General features: G+C 36.6%; 1 protein-coding gene across 11 annotated transcripts in view; it reads left to right on the top strand.

Moving 5' to 3' along the window:
* Positions 1–27,749, top strand: part of LOC107083665 (receptor-type tyrosine-protein phosphatase S-like) — a 272,199-nt gene that overhangs the window by 211,371 nt on the left and 33,079 nt on the right. For 3 of the 11 annotated variants that reach the window (XM_015373047.1, XM_015373045.1, XM_015373048.1), the window contains 10 exons: positions 874–900; positions 2,662–2,779; positions 11,363–11,956; positions 12,911–13,005; positions 13,198–13,448; positions 13,585–13,672; positions 15,167–15,379; positions 15,505–15,668; positions 17,171–17,182; positions 17,609–17,724. In XM_015373047.1, the coding sequence (XP_015228533.1) occupies positions 874–900; positions 2,662–2,779; positions 11,363–11,956; positions 12,911–13,005; positions 13,198–13,448; positions 13,585–13,672; positions 15,167–15,379; positions 15,505–15,668; positions 17,171–17,182; positions 17,609–17,724 (1,678 nt within the window). The remainder of the gene's footprint in view (positions 1–873; positions 901–2,661; positions 2,780–11,362; positions 11,957–12,910; positions 13,006–13,197; positions 13,449–13,584; positions 13,673–15,166; positions 15,380–15,504; positions 15,669–17,170; positions 17,183–17,608; positions 17,725–27,749) is intronic. The other 8 variants (XM_015373049.1, XM_015373056.1, XM_015373050.1 and 5 more) reach the window with 5 other exon arrangements.

A 27,749-nucleotide genomic window follows, 5' to 3' on the forward strand; every position in this document is an offset into this window, starting at 1 on the left:
TATATATATATATATATATATATATATATAAATAAAAAACACACTGACGATTTACTATGGGTTAATAAATTCTGAGATTACAATTCATCTCAGCAGACAACTTTTAGTGTTGTAATTTGGCAGCTGTCCACTAAAGAGCATCACTATTTATCCTTATGCAGAGCCTTATTTCGTATTTGCAAAAGAAGTAATGCCAGAGCATCCTAGAGATATTATCGATGTAGAGTCCAGGATTTTTTACACTATTTAATAGCAAAACTTCACCCTATGCAGCTCTGTTTGTAGATATAAACACTTGGTAATCTCCTTAGGTTATTACCTAAATGGCACCTATTTAGCTGTGCTTCATGGCGGAGCAGCATGACACTTTTCGGCTTTGCTTTTGAGAAGGTGTCCATTTAAACCACTGTTCTCACTAATGAAAAAGGGTCAGCACAATCGCAATGCCTTGAGCGTTACATTAAATTGTTGATCTAATAAGCTCGAGTGACATAAATTATATTATCTGCAGCAATGCAAATGCCAGAACAAAAATAAAAGGATTAACTTTTCAGAAATACAAAAGCTAGCTCATCTCCAAATGGTGTGAAGTTGGACCCTAATGTGAATTTTTGATTCTGTTGACTTGTGTGTACTGGCAGACCTATAGCGCTTGGCTTGTTCCTGTTGTCTCTCCTTTAAGCTTCAAGCAGGGCTTCTTTCCTCTGACCTCCCAAAACTAGTGACCTATTTCTGCTGCCTGCCCATCCTAAACCTCTAAAGCCCCAATCTCTCAAAATCCTATTTCTCCCTCTTCCATTTTCCTTTTTCTTAAAAAAGATGCTCTTTTTGTCCCCCTCTCTCCTGCGCTCTTCACTTTGGCGGGGGGGTTAGTGGGAAACGGACGATACGGCTGAATATGTGAGTATGAAGTTTTGCCTGAGTGCTTTATGTTCCTAAAACAGTGGCTATTGCATCAACCCTGGTTAGGTGCACATTCGCCTCAACCCTTGTCTTAATTTACTGTCACGGAACAATGAAGGGGCTAAGAGGCTTCACTTCAGCTGCCTGACCAGACCACATCCACATTGGCCTTACATCCCTTTACACTATATGGACAATATAAGGACTTTTACTATAAGAAATTTTTACTTTTAGTTTATGTTTTGTTATCCTTATACAGTATCAGGACAATGCCCTAATATGGCATTAATATAGCACTTGAAATTGTTGTGCTATTGAAATATGCTATTTAGAATAATCTTCTGTTAACAGTTGGCTTAAAGCAAAAGACTGGCTGATGCAGTATCCACTTGCTAACTCCTCAGTGCTAAAGCTACATGCATCTTGCTGTGTGCAGAAACATTGGTTTGTCTTTCGGTGGTTTTAATTCTTTTTATTTCTGTGCATTAAATTTGAATTTTTACTTTGTTTTGTGGTGACATTATGTTTCTTTCTATTACTTTTCCTTTATAATTCTGATAATAACTATAGCCATATGCATACTGAATACATGCCCTTGGTTCCTACTTCAAATTCTCAAGGTACATTGCTTTTCCAAAGTTTTGCTATTTATTGAACCTTTCCATATTTTGTCATACTAAAAAGTCAAACGGCTAAGAAGACCATGTTACTTCTATAGTAGCTGTAGAGATCTAAAGCGTAAGTGAAACACCACAGGACAATAAGTGAAGCTGCATTCAACAAATCTGGCTTTAATGTAAGAGTGGTAACAATAAATAAGTTAGTAATAACTGGTTTAAAGTTTGACACTGTCTGAGCAAGGGAACAGTGCAAACATGAAAAAGCATCTTCTTTTTTCAGATAACTTAAAAGCCTGTCACTTTGGCTTACTTTCTCACCTGCAGTAAGAAACATGGAAGTGACAGTATCATCTTGTTGGGATGCCTCTCCTTAATAAACTTAATAAACTTAGAGTAGTTTGAAGATATAGGATAGAAACTTTTAGATTTAATAACAATATCAGCAGACTGCATTGAAGTTGCAGACAAAATGTAGGAAGGCTTGAAATCCTTTTAGAAATCAATCTGTTATAAGATGATAATATTTTATGTTATTTTTATCCAAAATGAAAATAAAAAATGCATTTCATGAAAATAGTATTATGTGTAATAAAAAAAAAAAAAGAAAAAAAAGAAGGTGCTTATAGCTTATTTACCATTATTGACTTACCCCATCCCCCTGCCAACCAGCCTGTTAAAAACCTCGTTCTGCATTCGTTAAAAACCTGCTCCTTTGAAAGATTCATTAGAATTGATCGGGAGCCTCTCTTTGAAGAAGACTCAAGGAAACTTAATGGCCTTGGTAAAAACTGCCAGTGAAAGGCCAGGATGTATTCAGCAGGCATTTATCAAAGTTAAGTTGTTGATCGGGATATTGCTAAAGGAATAGGGGAGAGAGCTACTTTGCATTTACATACATAATGTCCCTCCTCCACCTCTGTGGCTCTGAGGGTTTGCGTAATGGTCTCCCATTACAGAAGGAGAATTTTTGCGTATAATGCATGCAATCTCGTGAAAATTAATAAAGAGGACCTGGAGATGCTTGGATTAACATTCAGCACAAGGTGCTTTGAGCTGTACAAAGGGGGGTCAGATCATGAAAAATTCAGAAGATGTTTTGACATTTTCCTTTTCCGTGTCTATTCCGTGTTCCCCTTAGGAAATGGTCATCGGAGGACTCAAACCAGACACCACTTACTCTGTCACTGTAGCAGCTTACACCACCAAGGGAGATGGAGCTCGAAGTAAACCCAAAGTGGTGGTGACTAAAGGGGCAGGTCAGTAGCGAAATAAAATTAATTGGTTCAACTTGGGGTGACGGGTTTCTGAAGGGGGTTCTTGATCAATGCAAACCGTCTGTTACACTGCAAAGAGTAAACTAATAGTTTTCTTAAATAAGTGTATTTGCACTTGATTATACATAAGTAAGGGAATGATCAACTGATGGGAAAAGGTTTTACCCTTAATTTTTAGAAAAAAATTAATTGCAGTATATTTAATATATACTGTATATTATTGTCATAGTTTAAATTTAAATTCCATTGTCAGAACATTTTAGATACATAGCTGTATATTGGTTATTTATTCTCCAGGTGCACAGTTTTATATTGTTTAAAATCTTTACAGTACAGTTTTTTTTATTGCTTATAATTTAACTCTGCACTATTATGTGATTCTTATATATATTTCTAACATCCACATTTGTGTGACCATTTTTTCTATAATCTTCTTGGTGCTGTAAACACCAGAATTTCGCTATTGTGGGACAATAAAGGGATTTTCTATTCTAAAGAAAGTTTAATTTATTTTAGATTATTTATATAGTGTACTTTAGTTTTTTTGTGCATAAAAACAAAACAATGCAGAAGTTAAAAATTGTTTTTAAAACATTTTGCAAAGCATTGGTAAAACTTTTATGCAAATGATGCTGATAATTTTTGAAATTTGAGTATTTATTTTTTTAATTTAAGTTATGGTTATGTTTCATGTTAAGAACTTTAGCTATAGAAAAAAACATGTCCTTGAGTCAGTAGTCTTTTAAACGATGTATTTCATCAGACACTGGCTTGTATTAGTATTTCTTTTACATTCTGAGTCAAACTCATCGGACCAGCCACAGATTTTTAGGAGATCAAGGGCATCATTTAAGATACTTTGAGATTTTAGAGACAGATTATGACAGCATGAGAACCCTTCCCTGGTCGTTGGTTTCTGCTGTATGAATAAAACATTCAAGGAACAGCTCTTCAAAATCATGTATTCTTAATATGTCGTCTCATAACCACTGGCATGCACAGTTTGAATACACCACAAGTGCTCATTTAGCTATCACAAACATAATCTAAACTGTGAAGCACAGTTCACTTTGTATAAGCCTTCAGAAGAAGATGCAAATGGTTATAGTGTGTAGGTGTGCAAGAAACCAAGCATCAAAACAGAAAGATATTAAGTCACTTGCATATTATTAGAATATTAAACACATAAGACCCTGTGCTAAAGCAAATTCCTACACAAGAAACAACACAATTGCCCAGATTCCAAATAGTGGGTGTTTGCCATAAGTCCAACTCTGTTTCTTAAAGAAAAAAGCTGCTAAAATTGAGGTTCCTTGATCCTCATCCTTCCCGAATGGTAAGACGATTTTTCTGGTCATCTTTTTTGAAAGAAAAAAAAAATCTTTTTTTTTTTTAATAACTTTTTTTGATGTGTACAAAAAGGTTTTCATGCCACAAGCAAAAACTGAGAGGAAGAATGCGAACAATGGTGACAAAATCCTTTTCTTTTCTTTTAAGAAAAAGGTTCTCTGGCCTTCAGGTTTTAACAAATTCCACCTTGGTAAATGATGAAAGTCTTTTTATAAGAAAATAGTTTTGTTCTTTTTAAAGTAAGACTAGACTTGTAGGTAATCACGCTTATGTGGATTTTACTGCTATACCAAGATAAACTTCTACGAAATTAATAAATACATGGATAAGACATACAGAAACATCACAATCACCAGTTTGCATAGTAATGGATCTCTTTATTGGTGTTAAAACAGCCCAGTTGAGACTAAACTAAACCCCTAATAGTCTACTTTGGTATCTGGCACCGATATTTAAGCAGATGTCTCAGATTTCTTCAGTTTTCATGCCATGCCTCCACTAGATTGACCTGTTTGTTTAGCACATCCCATAAGTTATATATGCAAATTCAACACCTTAGACTAGCAGTTAGTCTATTTAAAGCATTTCTTAACTCTGTTTGCAGTGTGCATTGGTCTGCTGAAAGAGGCTGTATTGTAAACATCAGGGAATATTGTTTCTATAAAACCGTGCATAAAAGCGGTGCTTTCTCATGATGTAAAGGAAAACATAATTCATCAGATGAGGCTACTTTCTTCCTTTGTTTCACGCTCCAGTTGTGATGCTTATATGCCCGCTGTCTGTGCCTTTAGTGGTAGACAGGAGTCAGCATTTGCACCCTGACTGCAGTGTGGTTCTGCAGCCCCATTGTAATAAACTGTGATGAACTGTATAGTCTGACACCTTTGACCAATTTGACTGTAACGACTTTTGTATTCAATCAGACCACACCGATTAGTCCTAGCTCTCCATGTTCATGACCCTCTCTATCTCCTCACTGCTCACTCCTTCAAGTGTGAGCAATTCTTAAAAGTGTGATGTTAATATGTGTGGTGGAACAACATGGTGTACCTGGCAGCTGTGTAAATTTAAGTTATACAATTGTAAAGGTTATAAAATGGCTCTTCAGGTCTTTTTTTTCTATTTTCCAGAGAAACATGCATTTAAGTAGCACAAATGCCTCCAGGGGTGGTTATGTCAAAGCCATTTCCTTTCTTTAGGAAAGATAAAAGCCTGAAAAGGCAACATTGAGACAAAACATTGTGGAAAGTAGAGCAGGTTTTTGTGCCGCCAGTCAATTCACATTGTTTGCCATGTCAGTTCATCTTCTGGACCTCATTGCAAGCTTTCCTGATATAACTTTGTATGTGAAAAAAAATCATCCATATATCTAGTATTGCTTAGTTTGGCAGGATAGGTGGGGCTGGTGTCTATCTCAGACAGTCTATGGGCGAGCAGAGGGGTATACCCTGGACAGTTCACCAGTTTGTCAAAGGGAAACACAGATGCATAAAAAGACATAAAATCATGCAATTTAGACAATTTAGACATGCCAATTAATTACGGCGTGCTTCCGTGGCGAAACGGTTACCGCGCACAATCCATGTATGGAGGCCTTACTCCTCGATATGGCCTGAAAAGTAAGTTATCTTAAAAAGAGAACATCAGTCCTTTTATAGGCATGGGCTAGTACTTGATCTTACAGTATAAAGTACAAAATTAAAAAAAGGAACTGAATACAATACAAACTACAATAAAGTGTTACCTCTGCAAATTCTCGGTGATCCAGTAATGTCAATCAGAAAACAGTTCTAAATAGCATAATGCAAGGTATTGATCATGGTTAAGTTAACTATAGCAATTATGGTGATTTTGGTTTCCTACACCTACTTTAGGTGATACATTTAAAGAAAAAAACAACATCAACGAAATGTATTTTTAAGCACAGTTTCTGCATGTATTGCAGTCTCAGACAGGGGAGAAGTATTGCTTCTGCAACAATACATTATAAGTAGGGTAGAGCTAACCTGTCCCACAATGGTCTAAATCCAGCTCAGGTTCACTGTTAGTAGGTGAACAATCTAATGCTTGGTTAATTCTGCTTCACAATGAGAATTGCATCACAGTTATTGTGCAGGGAGTAAACAAAGCCATGGACCAGTTGTTTAATATAAAAGAGCTAGGCTATAGATCAAGCTTGGCATTGGTTCTGAAAAAGTGATCTTAAATCCGTATTTGACTTTGTCATTGAAACTTAAGATGTTTATTCTTTGTAAATTCCGAGGAAAAATATACCTTTGCGAACTACATTTGAACTGAACAAGATTAAAATGTTGCTACTCAATGTGTGTTTCTACCCTAGGCTGGCACAGTGAAAAACTTATAACCATTGTTGAAGAGATCCAAGATAAAAAAGGTTCCCATAGTTGCCTAAAATCCTTAAAAGTTTTTGATTAAAAAATGTTTTTTAAGGGCTTTTTTTTTTAAAAAAAATAATTAATTAATAAAAAAAAACTGTGGTTTTGAGACACTTTTTTTTGAGTGTTCTAATATTTTTTTTTTTTGTTTTTCCTTTTAAAAAGGAGGAAAGGAAAAGATGAAAATTATTTTAGGGCTTTTTTTTGTAAGGTGACCTCTGTCAACTTATTATTTTTAGTGTTTCAAGCCCTGGATTCTAGTGTTTCCTGTCCAGCTTACATTCATGTTATAGCACAGGCATCTGTGCGTGCATGCTATTTTCCCACGGGTGAATTGCCAATCACATTGAATTAGTAATCAAGTTGGCACCCAATACCATGCCCTAGAAAATGCTGAATCCAGGAAGTTTGGCTTGCCAAATGCAGCTGTCAAAGGACCAAAACAAAATGAAAATTCTGTTTTTTGTCACTGGTTGCAGATCAATTTTAAGCTTGCAACATATTTGCTGTAGAGTATAAAGGCTCCAGCAAAGCCTAGTCTCTCCTTCACTAAATATGCCCATGTATTGTGGATAAAAATGTCGACTTTAAGAACCAATGATTAGAATGTAGATTATGGTTCCTCTTTCTTTTTTTTTTATTCCGATCCAACAACTTATTTGTCATTCTGTTTTTGTTTTTTTTTTCATTGAATTTGTATGGTAATTAAATACCTTTTCACCCAGGAAGTAAATGCTATTGCAAATGGCCCTTGAAATTGTGGAAAGTGTTTCTGGAAAGTCTTTCAAAGTGATTGAATTTTTAATCCTGTTGATATTTCAGAACATATTGAACATTCTAAGTAATTTTCCTAGCATGAATGTCAACAACTGTCATGATTTTTGAGAAGTTGTGGTTCAGAATTTTTTTTTATGAAGAGCTACATCTACTGTACAAGCAATGGATTTGTATCATCCCCTTCTGTTGACTTTTTTCAGGCTCTTTTATTAGCTGTCGGACAAAACTGACCCTGTCATCAGATATTTTCTGGTGTCTAAATCTGTGCAGTAGTTTATCTTTCTAGTGCTAATAGAGCCTTTAGAGGAAAGGATGGAAGAGCGCTATTTTGGAAAGAGGAAGACATATAATATGATGTTGGTTTATCGAGGAAACCATACATAGTCCCTGTTAAGGCCATCCTCTCTAAGCGTTCATCTGTCCCCTGTGTTGTATCTGCTATTAAGGCAACATATTATTAGTCTAAATCATGTGGAAAAAGCAACCAGTCTACATTTCAATAAATTAAGAGTACACAAAGCTTTGACAGAGACATGTTGATCTTGATAGCAAAGGTTCATTGATAGTTTTCCTTAACTTCCCTCTCGGTGTCAGCTTCAGGTTTGAGAGACTTTTCATGCTTTAAAATTCTGGAAAAAAAAGGGGGAAAAAATGATTTTATATCCATGATAAATTGACAAAAAAGTGGACTTTTATCTTGACCTTTACATTACAATCAACATGTTTGTGTTGGTTTACATTAACACTCACACACAAAGAAAAACTTGATCATAAATATATATATATATATATATATATAGTGTGTGTGTGTGTGCATGAACGGTAAACATAGGATGCACTGGTTCCTTCTTTCTTGGTCTGTGAGTGTCAACAGAAAGCTGGTAATTCTGCCGTCTGATGAGAGACGTGTCAGGAGTTCCACATGGAGGGATTAAACTAGGGTTGGTCATGAAATGAACAAAGATGGAGTGATGGAATAGAGGTTTGGATATAATGAAAGGTGGTGGTGATGGAGGGTAGTTTGGGGGGGCATAAGGTAAGGAAAGGAGAGAAGAAGGACAATCAAGGTGTCCAGAAACCGCTCATGTATCCCTCACAGACAAACAAATCAGGCTCCTCATATCCCTGTGGGTCCTTTTTGCAGCTGATTGCTCCCTGTCCCTAGTAACCTTCATCAGCCCTCATTTTCACTTTACTCACAATGCCCTTGCTCTCTTATCACCCCATGACCACGCATGCATACACACAGCATGAACCATCCCCCCTGCTTCCACTACCCCTCCTGACACCAATCTGCTGGCTTAGTGCCCCTGATCCCACTCCACAGCATTGTATTAGGTCAAAGTTTTGAATGTACAAATAGTCAAACTGTCACCAAGGTTAGAAAGGCTGTGAAGGATACAAATGGCAGCCTGTTGATTTTGGGATTGAAGTAAAAAAATACACCCATGGAGTCAACCCACAATTAGTTATTGCATTTCCTCGATTAACAGCAAACATTAAAGCAGAGGGGACTTAAATGACACTAAGCTGAGCTAAAGCATCTTGCCAAGAAGTAGAAACACTTGTTCACCCAAAATACAGCACCTATAGGGGTTTAAGCTTTGCTAACAATTGACAGTCCTAAACCACCATTTTCAGAATGGCAACAATTAGCAAACAGACTAAAAAGAAAAAAGAAGATGATTGTAAGTAGCAAATTGCATTGTGTGTTTGTACAAGCACATACATGTAGAAACATGTGAATTGAAAGTTTTCCAGCTAAGGAAGGCAAAATTTCTTTGTCAGTGTACCAAACCAAATGCACTTCATTTAAAATGCTATAAGAAATGGGAGAAAGATGTATTACAGTTTAATTACTTACAGTGTGAAGTAGTAGGGGAAAAAACATCAACAAAAAAGTCACATCCCAAAGGGAAAACATCCTGAAACTGGTGATAAGATTTATTCTGTAGAGCAGACCATTGTTAATCAAAACTAAATAATCATAAGTTATCAGTTTTATTCAGCTTATGCAGCTTGATGAATTCAGGAAAAGCTAACACAGTTTCTGCAAACCAGGTTTATTCATCCTTTTGGTAAGCTTTATGAATGATTAATACCAAATAATTGACAAAATCAGAAAAATAAACCTGAAAATGATTAATTTCCTAGTTTACGTTTTTCCGCCATTCACCAGTGATAGGGCTCGGTTTTAGTAGCACTACATGTCTCACGATGTTTTAGTGTATTTTTCATTTTGTACAGTTCTAATTATACTACAAACAGGATTGCATATGAATTCTAATCAACAAAATGCACAATTCCTTTATTGCAGATATTTTTATGTGTTTCATTCTTGTTTTATTTTTTTTAAGTTAAATGTTTGTGATAATTTCTTATATGGTCACCGGCTTCTGGTCAACCTAACCCTTGGTCAGTTTCTAACTCAATGTCATTCTTTTTCCACATGTTGCCAAGATCTTCCTATTTGATTTAGTACCCAATAATTAAGATAAAAGTCATTAATAAGTTTAAATGAGACAAGATGCTCAAATTATCATTTTTTTTCAGAAATGTTTCATAGAAATAAAATATAGAAATGGTAACAGTTTTAAAACTATCATTCGCCAAAGCATGTATGAAACTTCGAGCTGCTGGATAAAAACTGATGAATGGAAAGGATAAAATATCCAATACAGCCAGCACTCCATTTAATTCCCAAAAATGTACCAAAGCTGCAGCAGTTTAAAATGCCAAAGGGCGGAAAAGACCAGAAGCGATGAACAATTTTTCTTCTGTTCTCAAGTTCTATTGTGTTTGATGGTGCATTACGGTGTTGTGTTTAATTGCAATTATTCTAACTACACCCAAGTTGTGTGAATCGGTCAGCTCATAATTTTCCTCCAGACAGTTTGCCTGAGGGAGGACCAACTCTGCAGGAGAACGTTTGGAAGATTCTACAATTTCTATTTATATTCAAAAGCCAAGTGCTGATTTCCTTATGACATATATGTCCACAACCCTGATAATATGACTCTGTTTAAACAGAAATGGACAAGTGATTGCACATCAAGGTTGCATCTATTTTACATTGAGATGTGGCTTTGAGCATATGAGTAACTCATCTCTCCACTTAAAAGAAAAAGGAAAAACATTTACGGCTGGTAAGGGACTCTAAGCATTTCTTAAATTCCACTGCCTCTGTCATTGGATCCTTAAACAGGATTCAGAGGAGATCTATCATCCATCAGAGCACAGAAACTGAGATGTTCAGGGCAAAGGAGCCTGAATCCTCGAGTAGATCATCAATTTTACAACTAAAAGATGACATCTAATAAATCATGCACAGTTTTTTAGTTAAATTGTTTGTAATGTTTTGCAGTTCTAAGGTTCTTCTGGCTAAAACACGCAACGGGAAATGATAATGGGAATAGCACAGAATAGTAGAATCTTCCAAAGATCTTTGATGTCGCCTTGCCACAGAAGGTTACTCAGCTTTGTAAATTAATAAATAGCTAAATTCTAATTTGCAAGTTTAACTTCAGTTTCTGTGATCTTTTTGCATAAATCATTTAGAAGGTTTGAACTTGTCTTCTATGATCACATATGCAGAAAACATTTCACAAGCATGCTTTATAATCAAGCATGAATATACAAAGCCATGTAAGAGTGTTAAATATATTTTATTGGATTTAACATTAAAGACAGAATTGGAAGGAACAAGTGATTAAAAAAATGTTTGGATGTAGTGAGACTCTTTATTCGGAAACTCCTTACTAAAATCCAGTGCAACCAACCACTTTTAAAAGTCCTCTGATTGTTTAAAAACATCCTGATAAAGTTATTTATTTATGCATAAACATAGCCATTGTATTAAACTATTGTACATTGTGTTGATCTACATTAAAACGTTTTGACTAAAATCATCATCAGTAAGCTAATCAGTATATAAGAAGTCTGTCTGTTGAGTTAATTTGATAGCATCTCTGCAAATGGTATGAGACATTGTATAAATAGGTGTACAAAAATTAAGTTTTTTTCTATTACTGTTTTTGCACAGTGCCTGGTCCGCCGTATCTGTCAGTAGCTCAAGATTCAAAGACCTCAGCTGTTGTTCAATGGGATCCTCCAGACCTGATAAATGGAATGGACCTGCAGGGATACCGCCTCCAGTTTGGCCGGAAAGATGTCTCCCCTCTGGCCACATTGGAGTTTTCTCCCCAAGAAAGACAGTATTCTGTGGGCAATATTCATCATGGTGCCACTTATCTCTTTAAGATCTCAGCCAAAAGCAGAGGAGGCTTTGGGGAAGAGGCTGTGGCGGAACTCACTGTTCCTGAGAATATCCCTGGAGGATACCCTCAAATAAATGAGGGTTCCTCGGTAACATGCTGCTCAGTACAGCTGTCCTGGTCTCCACCAGTACTGGCAGAGAGGAACGGGGTCATCACAGAGTACACTCTGGCTTTTAAAGAAGCTGGGACAAGACAGGCACCACAAGAACTTCGGTTACCTCCCAGCCTGTCTAGCTATGAACTCAACAGCCTCAAACCAAACTCTGCATATGATGTGAAAATACGTGCCCACACCAGTGTAGGTCCAGGGCCCTACAGCCCGCCCATCCAGTATCGGACGGTGGCCATTGATGCTACAGGTAGGGCTTGCCTGTTTCTTTTCTAACCCAGTGGCAGGGGGTTGGAAATCTGTTCAAATCATTGTTCACATTTAACCAAATAGCAAAACAAAACACCTGAACAAGTTCTTCAACCGACTTGACTCCATCTCCAAGAGAACTTTTTAAAATGCTTGCCACGGATTACTTACATCACTAACTCAAAGCAGGTAACATGAAAGTCAGTAAGTTACAGTCAGTCATTAAAAGTGGAGAGCAGCATAGAATTTTTAAGGTAAGTGGTGTTGGTCAGATACTCCTAGCAGTTCCTGGACCCTTTTATCGAGCACACTCGCACCACTTTTGCTATCTCACTTCCCGGTTTTGAAAAAAGGTAGGACCCTAGTCAAATCCAGTCAATAAAACCTGTGTACGGGGCATTCTAGGATCACACAATTCTGTTTATTAATTGACTTTATTTTTGGTTTGATATTTCTTTCCTAACTCCCTTCTTCTCTCAAAACTTCTTTACCCCTCTCCTTTCCTTTGTCCCTTAACAGGACAGCTTGTGGCATGGCATCCCACAGATGCACTGCTCAGGACTGTTGGCATGCAGTGTTTTGGGTCTGTCTTAATGTCTGTGTGGCAGCAAATTGGCAGTGCTTACTCAAACTCTGCAACACTGTTTGGGTTCTTTGCAGGGGTAAATGGTTAACCATTAAGTGGTCATGGTCAATGTCAGAGATGGGTTGGCACTCCCAATGATGGCTAGCCTAAGGGCGTAAACTTGTGCTTCATTTGTTGTCTATGAGTCTGTGTGTTAACCAATGGCATTACCCTTCTCCCAGCCAATCACATCACACCGCTGCATTCACTCTTTAAGCCAGAGGAATCTTGCAGGGGAGCAGCTTCTTTCCTTTCTCTTGTCACAGTTATTTTACATTTTTCCCAATGCCATTTTTTTTCTCTTTTCTTCCACATTTCTCTTGCTAACAGATGTCCCAAAGAATTTCACCGTAAAGTGGGCCACAAAGACGACAGTGGTGCTTGGATGGAAGTTTTCAGATAGAGGATCACCATACAACTGCACTGTAAGTTTACCAAGTAATGTCAATCGGACTTTTAACATGTTTATCTTATTGTGGGATTTTTATGTATATTTGTGGAAAAAACATTTCCTAAAGCCACCATTCTTCATATTGTTTCTCCGTTGCCTACTGTACCTTTCATCTGTTTATAAATCTATGTTTTGATCAATCAAAGTCAAATTTGTTTATCTCTAGATTGAGTATAACCGTCTAAAGATGGATGTGGATGCAAGAAAGTTGAAGGCGTACATTACTGGGCTAAGACACAACAGCACCTATGAATTCAAGGTGACTTGCCAAGAAAGCACGGAGGGTGGACCCCGGCATCGTGTGGTCGCCAGGACAGCACCTTCTATCCAGGTCAGAAAACCCAAACTGGACATCTACGCTGAGCCTGAGAACATCCTCACCATGACCTTTCAACCACCACACAGCAGAGATGTTAAGTAAGTATGGTACAGTCTGTGTATTGGAAGCATCCGTGTTGCTGACAAGTTCTGTTCTGACTTTTAGCAACTACCTCTGTCTAGTGAAGACCATACCTTTAGCAATTATGTATTTTCTTTCTTGGAACATTTCCAGGAATTTCTATGTTGTGGTGGTGCCTCTTAAAACAACATCAGGAACAGTAAAGAACTTGCGGAACCCAGATGAGATGGACATAGAAGAGGTAAGTTCTAATAAAGGCATGAGGTTTGTTATTAAACCTTTGTCTACCAAATTAGTGACAAGCACTGGATAAATTATATGATGTGAATGCTAAATGGTGTGAAGAGGCAGGCGTTCTTGACTAAAGAACTTGACTTATATCATTAGTTGTAAATGTAAACCATGTTGTAAATGATATTTACCAGAATGGAACTCACAGCACTAATACTAGTACATCATTATTTTCTTTTACTTATCACTATCAGAAGTTTCTACTTAGTAAAGTAAAAAAAAAAACTAAACTAAAGTTATATCTGCAAAATTTTTCTGAAAAATAAGCTCAACACTTGTGAGAAGTCAAGGTAAAGGTCTCTTGTAAAGAGACCCAAGTATAAGAAATGTAGAGAAGACCTTTTAACATCAAACTCTTGAGCAAAGATAAATCTTTGAAGTACCCATGGAAACAGGGTTCATGCAGGACAACAAATGCCTGCATTAACACCAATAGAGAGTTTCCACTGATTAATAATTACCTTTTTAAAATAAAACTGGTGAATAAAATAAAAAAACTGCATTTTAAATAATTATATTTTTTGATAGATGTCTGTCAAATTTGCCAAAGTCAAGACCGTTTTGTCCAGACATGATTTTAATAAGATAATTCTCGCCTTTCTTAATTTTCACCATCATTATTGCTATGCTCTATTTTGGGGTTTTGATAGTCTGCCCTCTCTTACCTTCAGCTTGTCCAGTTTTTCCTGCAGCTGCGCCTGTTTTACCACACATAACTACATAGAGACTACTCTTCAATGACTTCCTTTGTGCTATGGAATTGATTTTAAGATTTTTATTTGCTTTTTAATGTTTTTATGATCTACTTCACCTGTGCTCTACTTTAGAGACTCCAAGGTCAGCCAAACAGCAGCTCTCGGCTTTTTCAAAGCCAAGGCTAAATAACAAGTGATAAGACTTTTGCAGCTGTGGCTGCTAAATTATAGAAGCTGTTGCCTCTATGTGTAAAGCAGACTCACTACTGCCTTCTTTTGAATTCTTTTTGAAGATTTTTTTTTTTTACCTGGGGTTCAACGCAACACTACATAAGTTGTTTTTTCTTTTGCTCGAGCTGTTGTGTTTTCTCTCATTGTTTTGCATTTGTGTTATTTACTATTTTTGCTTATTCTCTTAATATAATATAGAAATGCATTGGGTTTTATCAGATATTGCTTTTCCCATTAAAATTTCTTAATTTAATCAGATAATACAAAATCTATATCTTTTGTAGGAATAATTGTTTTTATGCTGAAAACTTGGACCACAAAATATGTTTTATAGTGATTTTTACTTCTTAATTTTGTTGTCTACTAGCATCACAGATACTAAATCCTCCAAAAATATTAGTGGATTTAGCTGTAGCTAATCCTTACTCAGTCTTTTTTTCTTATTTATTTGAATAGTGTTACCAAAACTGAAACAAAAATAGAAAAAATAGAACTAATACCATCTTTACTTTGAGCAGCTGCTGAGGGATGTGATCCCAAAGCGACGTTCACGGCGCCAGCTGGCTCAAACAGACCAGAAGCAGGCCTACATCACGGCCTGCTTCAAGCAGCTGCCCTCCACCTTCACAGTGGGGTCTGACCACCGCCTGAGCAGCTGTGAGAACAAGCCTCTTGTACCTGGTCAGGAATATGTCTTCTTCCTGCTTGCTGAACTTAATGCACCTGTTGGGGTGAGTGCACTTTTGTTACCTTGTTTTTAGCCTCTTTCTATTTGATTTTCAAGTTTTTGTCAATCCACTATACTTTTTATCCACCTATACTTCAGATTTATATATTGTTTTTTTGTGTTCCACAGAAAATGTTTGCAACCAGCCCCTATACTGACACTGTGGTGACTCCAGAGATGGTGAGGGACCCTTTGCCAATGGAGCCTAGTGACGGGCTCATTTGGGTGGTCGGTCCTGTCTTGGCTGTGGTCTTCATCATTGGCATTGTCATCTCTATTCTTCTATTGAAAAAGTGAGTGGGATTTGGAATAAATGGATTTTGGGAGGACTTCTCTATGAATGAGATTTTGACAGCACTAATAAAAATTGTTTAACATCAAATGATGAGAAACACCAAAGGGTTTTCAAGTAGTTTCACTGTATGGATATTTTGCCAGTTTAATAAGCATTTCTCTGAGGAAGGTTGTTAAGCAGCATATCTCTTGTCTTATCAGACAGGGAGCTGAATCAGAGCTTAGCATTGTTGGTCCCTGCTCCAGCCACGGGCCCATAAAATATTAAACCGCAAGCCATGTTTTATTATTTGGACTAAATGTGATATAAAAATTCAATTTCCCACATGTTTAGCAATATCACAATATGTTCTCATTATTTGACGTTAAACTGGTTATTTGTAGTTTATGTGGAGAATTGGGTTATTGGGAAATAATTGCATGTCAGGAAGCATGCCAAAGTGGGGTCGTGTTTTGTATTCATTGCAGCATGATAAAAAGACCCAATAACATCGCTGTATGCAAATGTGAACGAGTGTTTGTTGTGGTAAAAGATGGCTGTGGGGAGTGAGCTGGTTGGAGAAAGAAGAGATGATGAGACTCTTTGAGAAAATGATCAAAAACAGAGATTCTTAATGGAATTAAACCTGCTAATAAGTAAAACATACACTTAAAAATGTTTTTCTTCCATTGTAGTTGTTCGATAGTCTCTCAGTGTTTTCAGGGATACGCTTGCAGTAATTATCAGCTGCTCTATCAAAGCTCAGTAAAAGAGCAGAAGGATCAGGCAGATTAGGTCAATACGCTGCCCTTGTTTCACAGCAAGTTGTTTCCTTTATCTTCAGATTCTGGAAGTTAGAACTTAGCATTAGGTATGAGGAGCTAGTTCCTTAACATGCAGAGATTCCTGAATTACCTAAAGGGTGGGAGGGAGCAAGGCCTAGGGGGAGAAACAGAGGAGCAGCCTGCTACTGTCAGATGATCCCCCGCTGTCTGACCTTGCCTTACGTCAGTCTTGGTGGTTGGGGAGAGTAACACCTCTCCTTGGATCTCTCTCTCTTTTTTCTTCATTCTCTTTCTCTTCGTCTCATGCTTCCACCACCACTCCTGCCTCCTGCTTCCCTCATCTTTGGTCAACAGTGTATCCCGGGTCTGCCCTTGGCCCTGACATTCCCTGCTCCTCTCTGTATCTGCACCCTCGGGCACACACCGACAAACACACACACAACAGCACACTCATAAAGTCACAAATGCATGTGCTTACTTGGACATTTCATAAAGAACTCACATTTATTTTAACCCTCTGACACATCTGCACTCCTGTTAACACGCTCACCCCTTCAGCTGCTGATAAGCTTCATCTCGCTTTTTTTGCGAGCACAGCAGTGACCCCTGTGAATTTTAAACTGCTCTCTATTGATTTGTATCTCTTCTTGCCTCCCCCTCTCCCTTTCTCCTTGTGTGCTGTGTTTTTACCATCTTTATATATTTATTTGGTTCCTGTTGCATTCTGTGGAAACAGCAAACCAGACAGGTAAGGTGTAGTCTTACTTAGATTTGGTGAATTTTACTAAAGGAGACAGCGTGGCCTGCCTCACTAGAATATGAAAAGAGCCAGAAGATCTTGAATTTATGCTGTAGAGAATGCAACTTTTTTTTTTTTTTTTTTTTCTAAAGGCACTCAGTTTCAAGGTCTGATGCTTACAATGTTTAATAATCTCAACAACAGAGTTAAAACACTAAGAAACGGGGCTGTAATTATATTAATAATATAATATAAATGAATCTGTTTTAGGTAGAAAACAAACATGCTTTGTTTGTTTGGTGGCTTTCATCAAAACCTTAAACAGGAAAAACAGTTGCACATGATAAAAAAAAAAAAAAAAGATCTGTTTTCTGCCACTTCTTCTCTGTTTTGTTTTGTTGTCTTTACATATCTCTGCTTTGTTTTGCTCTGCAGCCGGAAGAGAAAAGAATCTGAGCCACGCACGAAATGTCTCCTTAACAATGCAGACATTACTCCCCACCATCCCACAGACCCTGTGGAAATGAGACGCATCAACTTTCAAACTGCAGGTAGGGGAGCACATTCACAATACATGCAACAGGTATATGAATATGCAATCTGTCTCTCATTGATGGCGTCTTTTACCTAAGAATATTTCTGTAATTGCAGATAGTGACTTAAATGGACTACTTAATATTTTCGACACAGTTCAATCTTCGGAAAGAATGATTCTAGCGATACTTTGATTCCTTTTTTACAGACAATCCTTCTGTAGGTTAAAAATATTAATTAAAATTAGCAAAGATCATTATTTCCTGCAAATTAAAGCTATTTGCTGGGTGTTTAGGTAGATTTTAGACTAAGAAAATAGCATTGCAAATTAAAGTATTTACGGTACTAAAAGTAAAATCAAATAAATTCAAATATAAAAGCTTTGTTTTAAAAGAATATACATTTATGTGTCAAACTAAGAGGTGTCAAGATTTGTTAAGGTTTTTGTTTTCTCTGCATATGTTCTCCCTTTTGCAATTACTGTTATTTGTGGCTCTAATTGCCTACAGGCCATATTTCCACATGTTCCATATCCCTGTGTGCCAATTAGTCATTAATGATTAACAAATTGCAAAAAATTATGATTGTTAAGCTGGAAACAAATCCTGTTTTGTTCTCCAGGGTTTAACACACTTCCATGCACATGAAAGTGTGTAAAACCCCACTTCCATGCCTTAATGTCTTTCTTTTCTTCTGATGTCCGTCCAAGCTAAAAACTCAGATGTTTACAGCTGAGTAATATCTTGCACACATTCTTCTTGGCTTCTACAGCTAAGGATTGTGTGACATGTTCTCCATTATTTTAAATAAGAACATTTTTTGTTGTTTTGGACATTTTTTTGCTGCTGCTATGACTTATGACTTAGTTAATGTGTTTTTTGTTTGTTTTTTTCATTTTGTTGTGTTTGTTTTGGCCACAACTGAATCAAGCTCATTTAGTTTCATGTGCTTCGTAATAAGCAGTCGATTTTGTCAAAGATATGAAGGTAGGATATCACTATTTTAGGAACAAAAATAGCTGTCCAAATGGAAACGTATTAAAATATTTCATAGAACATGCAGAATTTGCTGCTATGGTGTCTTTTACATCCTTAAGAGGAAGGAAGAACATTTCTAGTAAATTCAAATTTTTCACATGTTGATTTCTGTTCACAGATCAAATCAACTTAATTATCTAGTGTTTTTATAAATTCTCAATGGGAGTCTGATCATGTTTGAGGGGTGTGAATACTATTGCAAGGCACTGTGATTTTCTAATGCTAATCACCACGGATGTATTTCATATCAATTTGTTAGCATTGGACCCTCAGATAAGAATTATTTAGACCTACTTAGCATTTAAAATGTACATTTTTAAAATTTAGGTACAACACATTCAAAAAGAAAATCAAGTTATATGCTCCTTTTTTTTCCCCCAAGAGTATCCCTAAAATTTTTTAAGGTATTTTTGAGGTAAAAAAAACAAACTAAAACTTGCAGGCTATTTTTTCGGGTGTATTGTTTAGATTTATTTTTTTTAGACTCAGTTTCTAAGCCCAGATGTCTTTCAGTCATCAGTCTGTCAAAAGGATCCAGCCTCTCTACCTTCAAAGGCCTGATATTTCAAAATAGAGAAACGCTCAACGGCTTCATTGGGATTTCAGACCTGCTGCCTCAAGTTTTTTTTTCTTTTCTTTTTTTCTTTTTTTTAGGGGGGGGCTAACTTTTTCAAGTCAGATTATAAAAAGGAGGGACTGAAAGGACATGCATACTCCCACTTTGGAACAGATCAAGTTCATAGAATCACCCCCCTTTAGCCTGTGCTTGTTTTATTCTGATTTCCTTATAGTGGTTATTTCAAGACTTATTGGCCAATGGTACTCAAATGTTAAATTGAATATTTGCTTCCCAGCTGTTCATCTTTCTCGAAATTATGAAACAACTTATTTTACAATCTAATGCTCCATTTTCCCATAACATTTACTTGAACATGCAGATCCATTATATATAACAGGTGCTCTTATTCAAGAGCTCTTCCATTGTTGCAAAAACTTGGCTGCTGTCTTTATCTCCACACCAAGGAAATTAAATGTGAGAGGACATTTTTGCCCAATTAAAATGGCCAGTGAGCATTTGTGAAAATTCACATCCGCTAATACCAACCATTGTTCAATTTGCATACTCCCAGCGCAGTTATCCAAGGCCTCCCGAATGCAACAGAGCATATGCTGCATTGTCTGTATATGTGTTCAGTAACCCGTAGTGCAGATGAACATAAAATATATCTTAGATGATGTTTCCAGTGTTCAAGTCTTTGAGAGGCTGCATTCTCTCTGTGTTAATGTGTGCGAGCTGTAGAGCCTGTAGGTTATGTGACCGCCTTAAGGTAGAGAACGTCTAGTTTTGTCTCAATCTCCCCCTCTGCCTGAGGTTTAATTAGCAATTTTGGGTCAAAAGACTAAAGTAGCGTAACTCGGTGTGTAGCTTGTGTTTGTCTCTGACCATATATTGCTTTTTTCACTTCTGTTTCAACATCCCTCCTATTGTCGAGTTGTCCAACTGTCTTCTTGTTGAAACAAAAAATACTAAATAAGATATCTTCTAAGACATTTTTTTTAATACCAAAATGCTAAACCTATTTTAATTTGCCCAGTAGTGATGCTGTATAACCTTAGCCCAGTGTTTTGCAAACTCATGACATCCCTGATACACCAAGATTAGAGAAAAGAGGAATGCAAGCTTAAAGTTTCTTAGGAGATAAATAAGCAAAAACACACTTCCAATGAATTTTAAGCCGCTACTTAAAATGATTGATTCTAGATATGACTAAGATTCATCAAAATGTTATTCTAGATGCCTTTAAGATTAATTTACCTATGGAAAATGACAGGTTTATATTTCGCCAAAGCCCAATGTTCATGAATGCAAGGAACCTAAAACTTGCTTACAGTAGAAAATCTCTGATACAATTTGTTGCATTAGTTTATTCATCATTTTTTCAGGAGCACATTAATACTGTCCTGCTGCTTGTTACTCCAGCAGCCTTCTGTTTTTTGACATTCAGCTTCTGCCCCACAGTAGCTTTTAAAAAACACTCATTTAGTTTCAGCATCAGCCTCCAAGCAGCTGCCAGTACGCTTTCCTTACTTTTTTGCCGGGGGTCTTGTCTAAAGACTGACACAGTTGGCAGAATGGAACTGACTCTTGCTTGAAAGCTTGTACTTAATTTGACTAATTAAAACAAGTATAACTGTAAAGGCTTTGGATCAGCCAGGTGCTACAGAAAAATAAGAATGCTTATCCTCATGTCTCTCCTGCCAAAAATGTTTTCTAAATTAATTGGAGAACTATAAAGTAATCACCAGTGCATTATTAAACATCTCTAAGCAAACCCGCAACCCTGTCTTATATGTCACTGTTGAAATCCTTGATCTTCATAAATAAATAAAAAGGCCATCATTAATATTGCTCAAATAAAAGGGAAAGAATTTTGCCTGCTACAGAACAGCTGAATAGTTTTAACCTTTGAACTCTTTTATTATGTTGCTCCAGTCTTTACTTTTCTTCAAAAACGTTGGATGTTCTGCAACACTTTTCAGAAAACTGTGTAAAACACTTTTTTATCTCAGCAACTATGTATATATATATATATATATATATATATATATAAATATCAAACATTCCCCTTTCCCCTTGCAGAAAAAAGGTGTTGCATATGTTGAAAATCACCCAGCACCAGCCAGTCCCTCATAGGCATCAGCAACCTACATGTTTCTACCGATTATGGCGGTGACTTTAACAAGCGTGCCCTCCTCCTCATGGGGCTGTCAAACCACCGACATGCTACACATAAACAGAATCAGACACGCTTGCACCTCCTCCCTACTGTGATGAATGACGTTCTGAGACAGGGGATCAGAGTACCACCCGTAAGGCTTAATTAGTCATTGTCACAAATCAATTAGGAAGGGAGGAATGTTCAGTGTCTTTAACCCCTTTTCTGTCACATGACGTCGGTACCATGATGAGTTCACACTAAGATGTCTAAACAAGGTAAACTCACCTAATGCTTGGCGCTGTTACCCCTATGCCAGCTTATATTTGTGCGTGACAAGCACAGAGCTTTGTTTCGCCATGTTATGTAGAACAAGTTCATTTTGTTGTCTGCCAGCATTCACATTTATTCAACAGGCAAATTTGATACGTCCTACCAAATTACATCTCTTCGTTACACGTGTATTCAGTTAACATAGGTTTATGAGGGACTGTTTGGACAGACATTATTCAGTCCTGACACAGGCTTTGCTTCACCTGATCATCTAAGGAGATAAGATTTCCTCCGAGCTCTGACTCCCATCATCTGTGGCTTCAAAGCTGTCAACCAGGAATGCAGATCCTTTTCCACACTTTTCACTTCTAGGGGCTCAGTGCAAATGTACAGACAAAGAAGCCATTCATCTTTAATTTTCCCCAGCAAACATAAACAGATTTTACAGTTTTCTATCCCTTCCCCTATTTTCTGAAAGAAGCTTTCAGATAACAAATCAATGATCTCTCTAACTGTTGATATGTGGTTCTCCTGCAGAGATGCAGGCGCTGACAATAATGACCAACTGGTATCGCTTTAAGGGAGGGTTGTGGAAAAGATAAAGCCTTGCAAAAGTATTCATACCCTTTGATTTTCTAAAAAGAGGTTGTCACTTTAAAACCGCAAAGTTATTTCATGAGATTTTGTTCAATAGACAAATACAAAGTGAAGCTTAGTTCTGAAAAGGAAAGAAAGGGATTAATTCTAAAGAGTGAGACATTTGTGAGTCTTTGTGAATTCTGTTGGCTATGTTGGCACCAGAGTCTTCTGGATAGGTTTCAAAACTTCCACAAACATGAGCGAAAGTCCGGTTACCTTCCAATCTAAGCCTGTTTTGCACTTCATCAAATACATTCCCCAAAATCCCATAAACCATTATAATTCTCATAAAACCAAATGTGGAATATTTAAGAGAAATATGCCCCATTTACACTAGCCCTCTGAAATGGATCCCTGCCGAGTTTGGAATTAGCTTGGGTCTTACAACCATTTACACATCACGCTAGCACATTTCCTCTCCTATCGGCGGTCTGCAATACTACAGCTCCCAAGATGGGAATTGCACAAACAAAAATGGTGGCACCATAATTGATACATGCCATTTATTGTTAATAGGCTGCTTGTCAGCAGGTGAAGAGATCTGTGAATTGCAAAGCCGGACATGCCAGAAAACCTGCAAAATGAGTCAGCGGACTGTAAATAGGAGAAAACGTCTTTTCATGCGCTCTCTGTTATCAGAGAACCGAGCCACAAGTGAACCATGCCGAGCATTACTGTTGAACTAGTACTAGATTTAGCGTGCTTTGGTTGTTCAGTTCAGTTGCGTTCCATTTACACTCAACAGTTATCTTGGTTACCTTGCTGGAACCATTCTCGGCATGGCTTCAAAAGGGAAGTGTAAATGGTGCTATACTTCTGTAAGGTTCTTTGTGAGCTCCTAGTAGTATTAGAAGCCTTATTTTATTCTATTGTCCAAATGTTTATAACCCATAATGCAGAATCTCCTAAAGAAATGAGCTAACTGAGGTTAGACTGTTTGTTCGAAGAACAAAAACTGCTACATTACTTTTGTGCATTGCTTTACATGTTTTACGTTTTCATTTTGCATCTTGTGTTGCAGTAAAGCTCCTTGAACACACTGTCTCCTATGTTTATTGTCCTTTTCAGATTCTGGTCTAAGCAGTCCTCAGAGTGAAGCAGGTTTTGTCTATGAAAGTTAGTTTTCTGTGCCAGCTTCTTTTAAATATATGTTTGACCTTTTTTTCTGTGCTGCTTTTCTAGATTTGCTTCTCTTCAAAAATACATAAAGCACATTTTCTTTCCACAATACCACAAATCTCAGCCAATAATTATTTTGTTTTCTATCACTACACTGAGGTTATTCTTTAATTGGATGCCAGTTACACGATCCATGATGGCCAATGGCAATGCATTAATCCACAATGCATATATAACCTGTGCAATCTCTTCTGCTAATATATAGATGCTTTAAAGATTTGTTTTTTGTAAAAAAGAACACAATCTGTGTAATTCCTCTTTGTCTTTCACAACTCCTTGTTGTTCCCCCTCCTCCTCATCCTTTACCAGCACTGCTCCATTTCCATTCCCAACCAAAACGGGGTCTTTTCTGCGCTATGAGATAACGAGTAGAATTAATTAAAGCAGTTCCAAACAATGGCTCGACATTTGATCACCCCCCTCTTGCTGAAAAGAATCATCCGAGAGAAAGACTTTCCTCTCATTTTCCCCCCATTTTTTTTTTCGTTGCTTACCAGCAGACTTCTTCCCTTTTTATATGGAAATATGCAACATCATAAAAAGGCCTTTGGCTTGGCTTATCAAAAGGAATCATTTTATTTCTCAGCCACATTGGCTGCAAATCTGCAAATGTGTAATTGGGAGCTAGTTTGTTTTTATTCTGTCTCCGCTGGTCGTGTTTAGACTGCTGTGAAACACACAGGCCACTCTGGGCCAGGAAAGGCTTAAACTAAAGGATATTAGCTTAATATTTCTGTCATCGAGTGACTTGGCTCTGCTTTAGTATGTTAAAAAAGCAAGTGTAAATATAAATTTGTTATACTGTTTTATAAATGGCTTAAAATATTCAGCTAATATGTAATGGGATTTTTGTTAATTTGTCTTGATTTTGGTATTAGTTTGAGCTTTTATCAAGAAAAACTTAGATATGCACCTTGTACTGATTTGCTTTCTTTGATTTATTTATTTATTTATTTTATTTTTTTTTGGGGGGGGGCTTTAGGGACTATAACACATCAAAGTAAAAATAATGTTCTTTCAATGAGGAAATTAGGAAATTAAGTTAAAAGACTTGTCCTCTTTATTCATATTTATTTATTTTATTTATTCATTCAAGCAAATATCATAATTTTTATCACATTTGTCTAGACTTTAGAAGTGCTTTAAGTTGTATGCTGTTTAGTGGTTGTAATAAGAGAGAAAACCAAAAAGAAGAACCAAAATTTGACATGCCATTCAATAATCAAAGCTGAAGAAGATACATTTGAAGTTAAAGTTTAAAGATTTGTAACACTTTTATATCTGTTGTGCATCTCATTTGATATTTTGGTGAATTTAACCATTTTACAGTCTCTGTCATTTTTTTACACAGTTCTCCCCTAGTTTGACACAAAACATAGAATAGTTTTCACACCCTTAGTCTATTTTATCTCTAACTGGGTCTTTTCATTCCCACAGCAAATCCACATTAAATACAAAATGTCTTAAAACATACTACCTGCCCCTCCCTGTAGCCGTGCATCATAGTTTAATGGTATGCAAGCAGTAATTTTAGCAGTAAACAGAGTAAAACCTAACTTTAATTATATCTGGAACCTCTGTAAACAGAGCCACACATGCCCAAATTCAACACCAACACTCTTTGATCTCCTTCCTCTCTCATGGAGAAATAGGGCCTCTTCATTTGCATTTACGTCTACTTATTTCTCTTGCAGTTTACCTCCTGTCAGTAATATGGCTAACTAATATGCAGGAAGTAAAATTAGCTCTTTTCTTGATGCATATCTTAATTTTTCACTAGTAATACATAATTTATTGAAATATATATTTTTTTATTTAAAAATTAAAAAAAAAAAACCTCTTTTGTTTCCTTCTCGTTTTATTGAAAGAAAAATAAAATAAATAAAAAACATTTCGTCTTCTGGGCATGTGTGCCTTGGTTTTCATCTACAATAGTCTCAATGTAGGTAGGATGCCACTACATTCATTTGAGTGTCATGCCCGTTTGTTTCACATATGCGTGGTAATCCTCATGTAATTTATTGCCTCATTGTTCTCTCAATGTAAATCAAAGTGCCGTTACTAATGAAAACTGTCAGTGAAGAGAGTCGAGCCCCTTCTTAAGCACAACAAAAGCAACCAAAACATGAGCGACCTCTGTGACATTGGGGAACTCTTTGAAAGGGAAAATTAAGGCTGCTTAATGTGATTATGCCAATTTACATGCCCAATTAACCCTGACTAACTTTTCTGCACAGAGAGTTCATGATGTTGTTGACTTTTGACCTCAATGTTCAGCAGAATAAGAGACCTCTTATTAGAAATACAAAAATGATAAGTGTTTCCAGGAAACATGCAAAGACAGAGCTACACAGTGTGCTTTTTTTCCCCATACTTTATAACATGACTTCAGCTTTATGCTTTTAAGCAGATTGGTAACCGGTCTGTGCAGCAGCTCTGATGATAGGAGCAACATGGCAAAAAAAAAAAAAAAAAAATTGCACTGACAAACATGACAATTTCCTTATGTTTGTAGAAGGATTGTTCTTTGGAGAGATCACATTTGAATTTTTAGGAAGCCTAGATGGAAAATGCAACCGAGAATGTTTGCTATCCTGCAAGGCCAAGCTATTTATCTTGGCAGTGTTGTGCATTGGTTTGAGAGAAGATGGAGCAGGGGGTATTTTTCTTTGCTTTTTTTTTTTGGGGGTTTTTTTTTTGCTTGTTTTACTCGAGTCTGAAATGGAGCAGCTCACTGTGTCATTCAGCTTCACTCCCACTCCTTAACTTCCTGATCCCGCTTCACCTCCTTCACCATAAACACCCCCCAGGTCAGGGCTTGAGTACAATTTTGAACCTTTCTATTCAGGTATTGGTAAAAGTAAACATATAAAAGATACTGCTAACCATAAAGTGGCAATAGTATTTTGAGTTAGGGTAAGAAAAGGTTCCAATTAAATAATTGTGGTACTTAATTTTACCTTGATGTATTTTGTTGTATTGATAAACCACATTGTCAAACAATACCCCTATTTTTTCACTATACTGCTCAATGAACCAATTGCAGATGTTCTTTGAGAAATTTTGGGTTGTATATAATCCAATAAAATGTAATAGAAAATATCCCCTAAAAAATATATATTTTTTTTCTTTAAATAATTTTTTCCTAATTGGTTTAAATACATTTTAAAGGTGCTTTTATAATTTTATTAAAAAGGAACACTTTTTGCTTCTATACACTCGAAATATATACAGAAAAAAAAATCCAGGTTGATAGTTGCCTTTTGTATCTCTGCTTTTTTCTGTATCTCTGCATCTGTCTTCTTGAACCCCAGTCGGCCTTGGCAGATGGCCGCTCACACCGAGTCTGGTTCTGTTGGAGGCTTCTTCCTGTTAAAAGGGAGTTGTTCCTCTCCACTGTCACTACAACTATGCTTGGTGTGAGGTATGGCCTTGGAGACAATGAGTCGATGCAATCAACTAGTTTTCCTTAGATAGACAACTTTGTATCAATTTGACTGTATGATCTGGTTGAATTGTAAAGTGCCTTGAGATGACGTGTTGTTAATTGGTGCTATATAAATAGATTGAATTGAATTGTTTAGTTACTGTAAAAGCAAAAAAACATCCTTTTGGAGAGAAGACTGCCAGTTAGACTCTGTCAAATGTCACGAGTATGACTGTAAAGAATTAAATTGCTGGCATAGAGGGAAGTACACAAGGTGCTAATTATTTAAGTTGTTTATTTTATTGGGGCCTAAAAACAAAAAACATTGATATTTATTCTTTCCTGATTAAAATTACTGATTAAAATAACTGTTTAAATTACTCTTCTTGTTTGTTTGAAGAATATTGAACATGTTACCCATTTCATTTCTCTACAGGCGTAGTGCAAAGTACTTCTTTTTATTAAGAAAATAAAATAGGACTCAACATTTATTTAAATTTTGATCTTTCCACAAATATACATGTATTTTTAATCTTGTGGCATTAAATCTAATGCCCTAGGCTAGTTGAATTGGTAATGCCATTGATTGTTGAGGCCAGCAACTCTCGTTTGGCTCCAACATCCATCAGCTTCTTGAATAATGAAGAAATCCCATTTGCTTTATAGCTTTCTGTTGCTACATCCTTTCGGTAAGAAAAAAATCGTTCAGTGTCAATTGAAAAACGACTATCTTTGAGCTCTGGCCTGGTAACTATTACATCACTATTTAT

The sequence above is a fragment of the Cyprinodon variegatus genome, unplaced genomic scaffold (assembly GCF_000732505.1).
Source record: "Cyprinodon variegatus isolate N-32 unplaced genomic scaffold, C_variegatus-1.0 Scaffold80, whole genome shotgun sequence".
Classification (NCBI taxonomy): domain Eukaryota; kingdom Metazoa; phylum Chordata; class Actinopteri; order Cyprinodontiformes; family Cyprinodontidae; genus Cyprinodon; species Cyprinodon variegatus.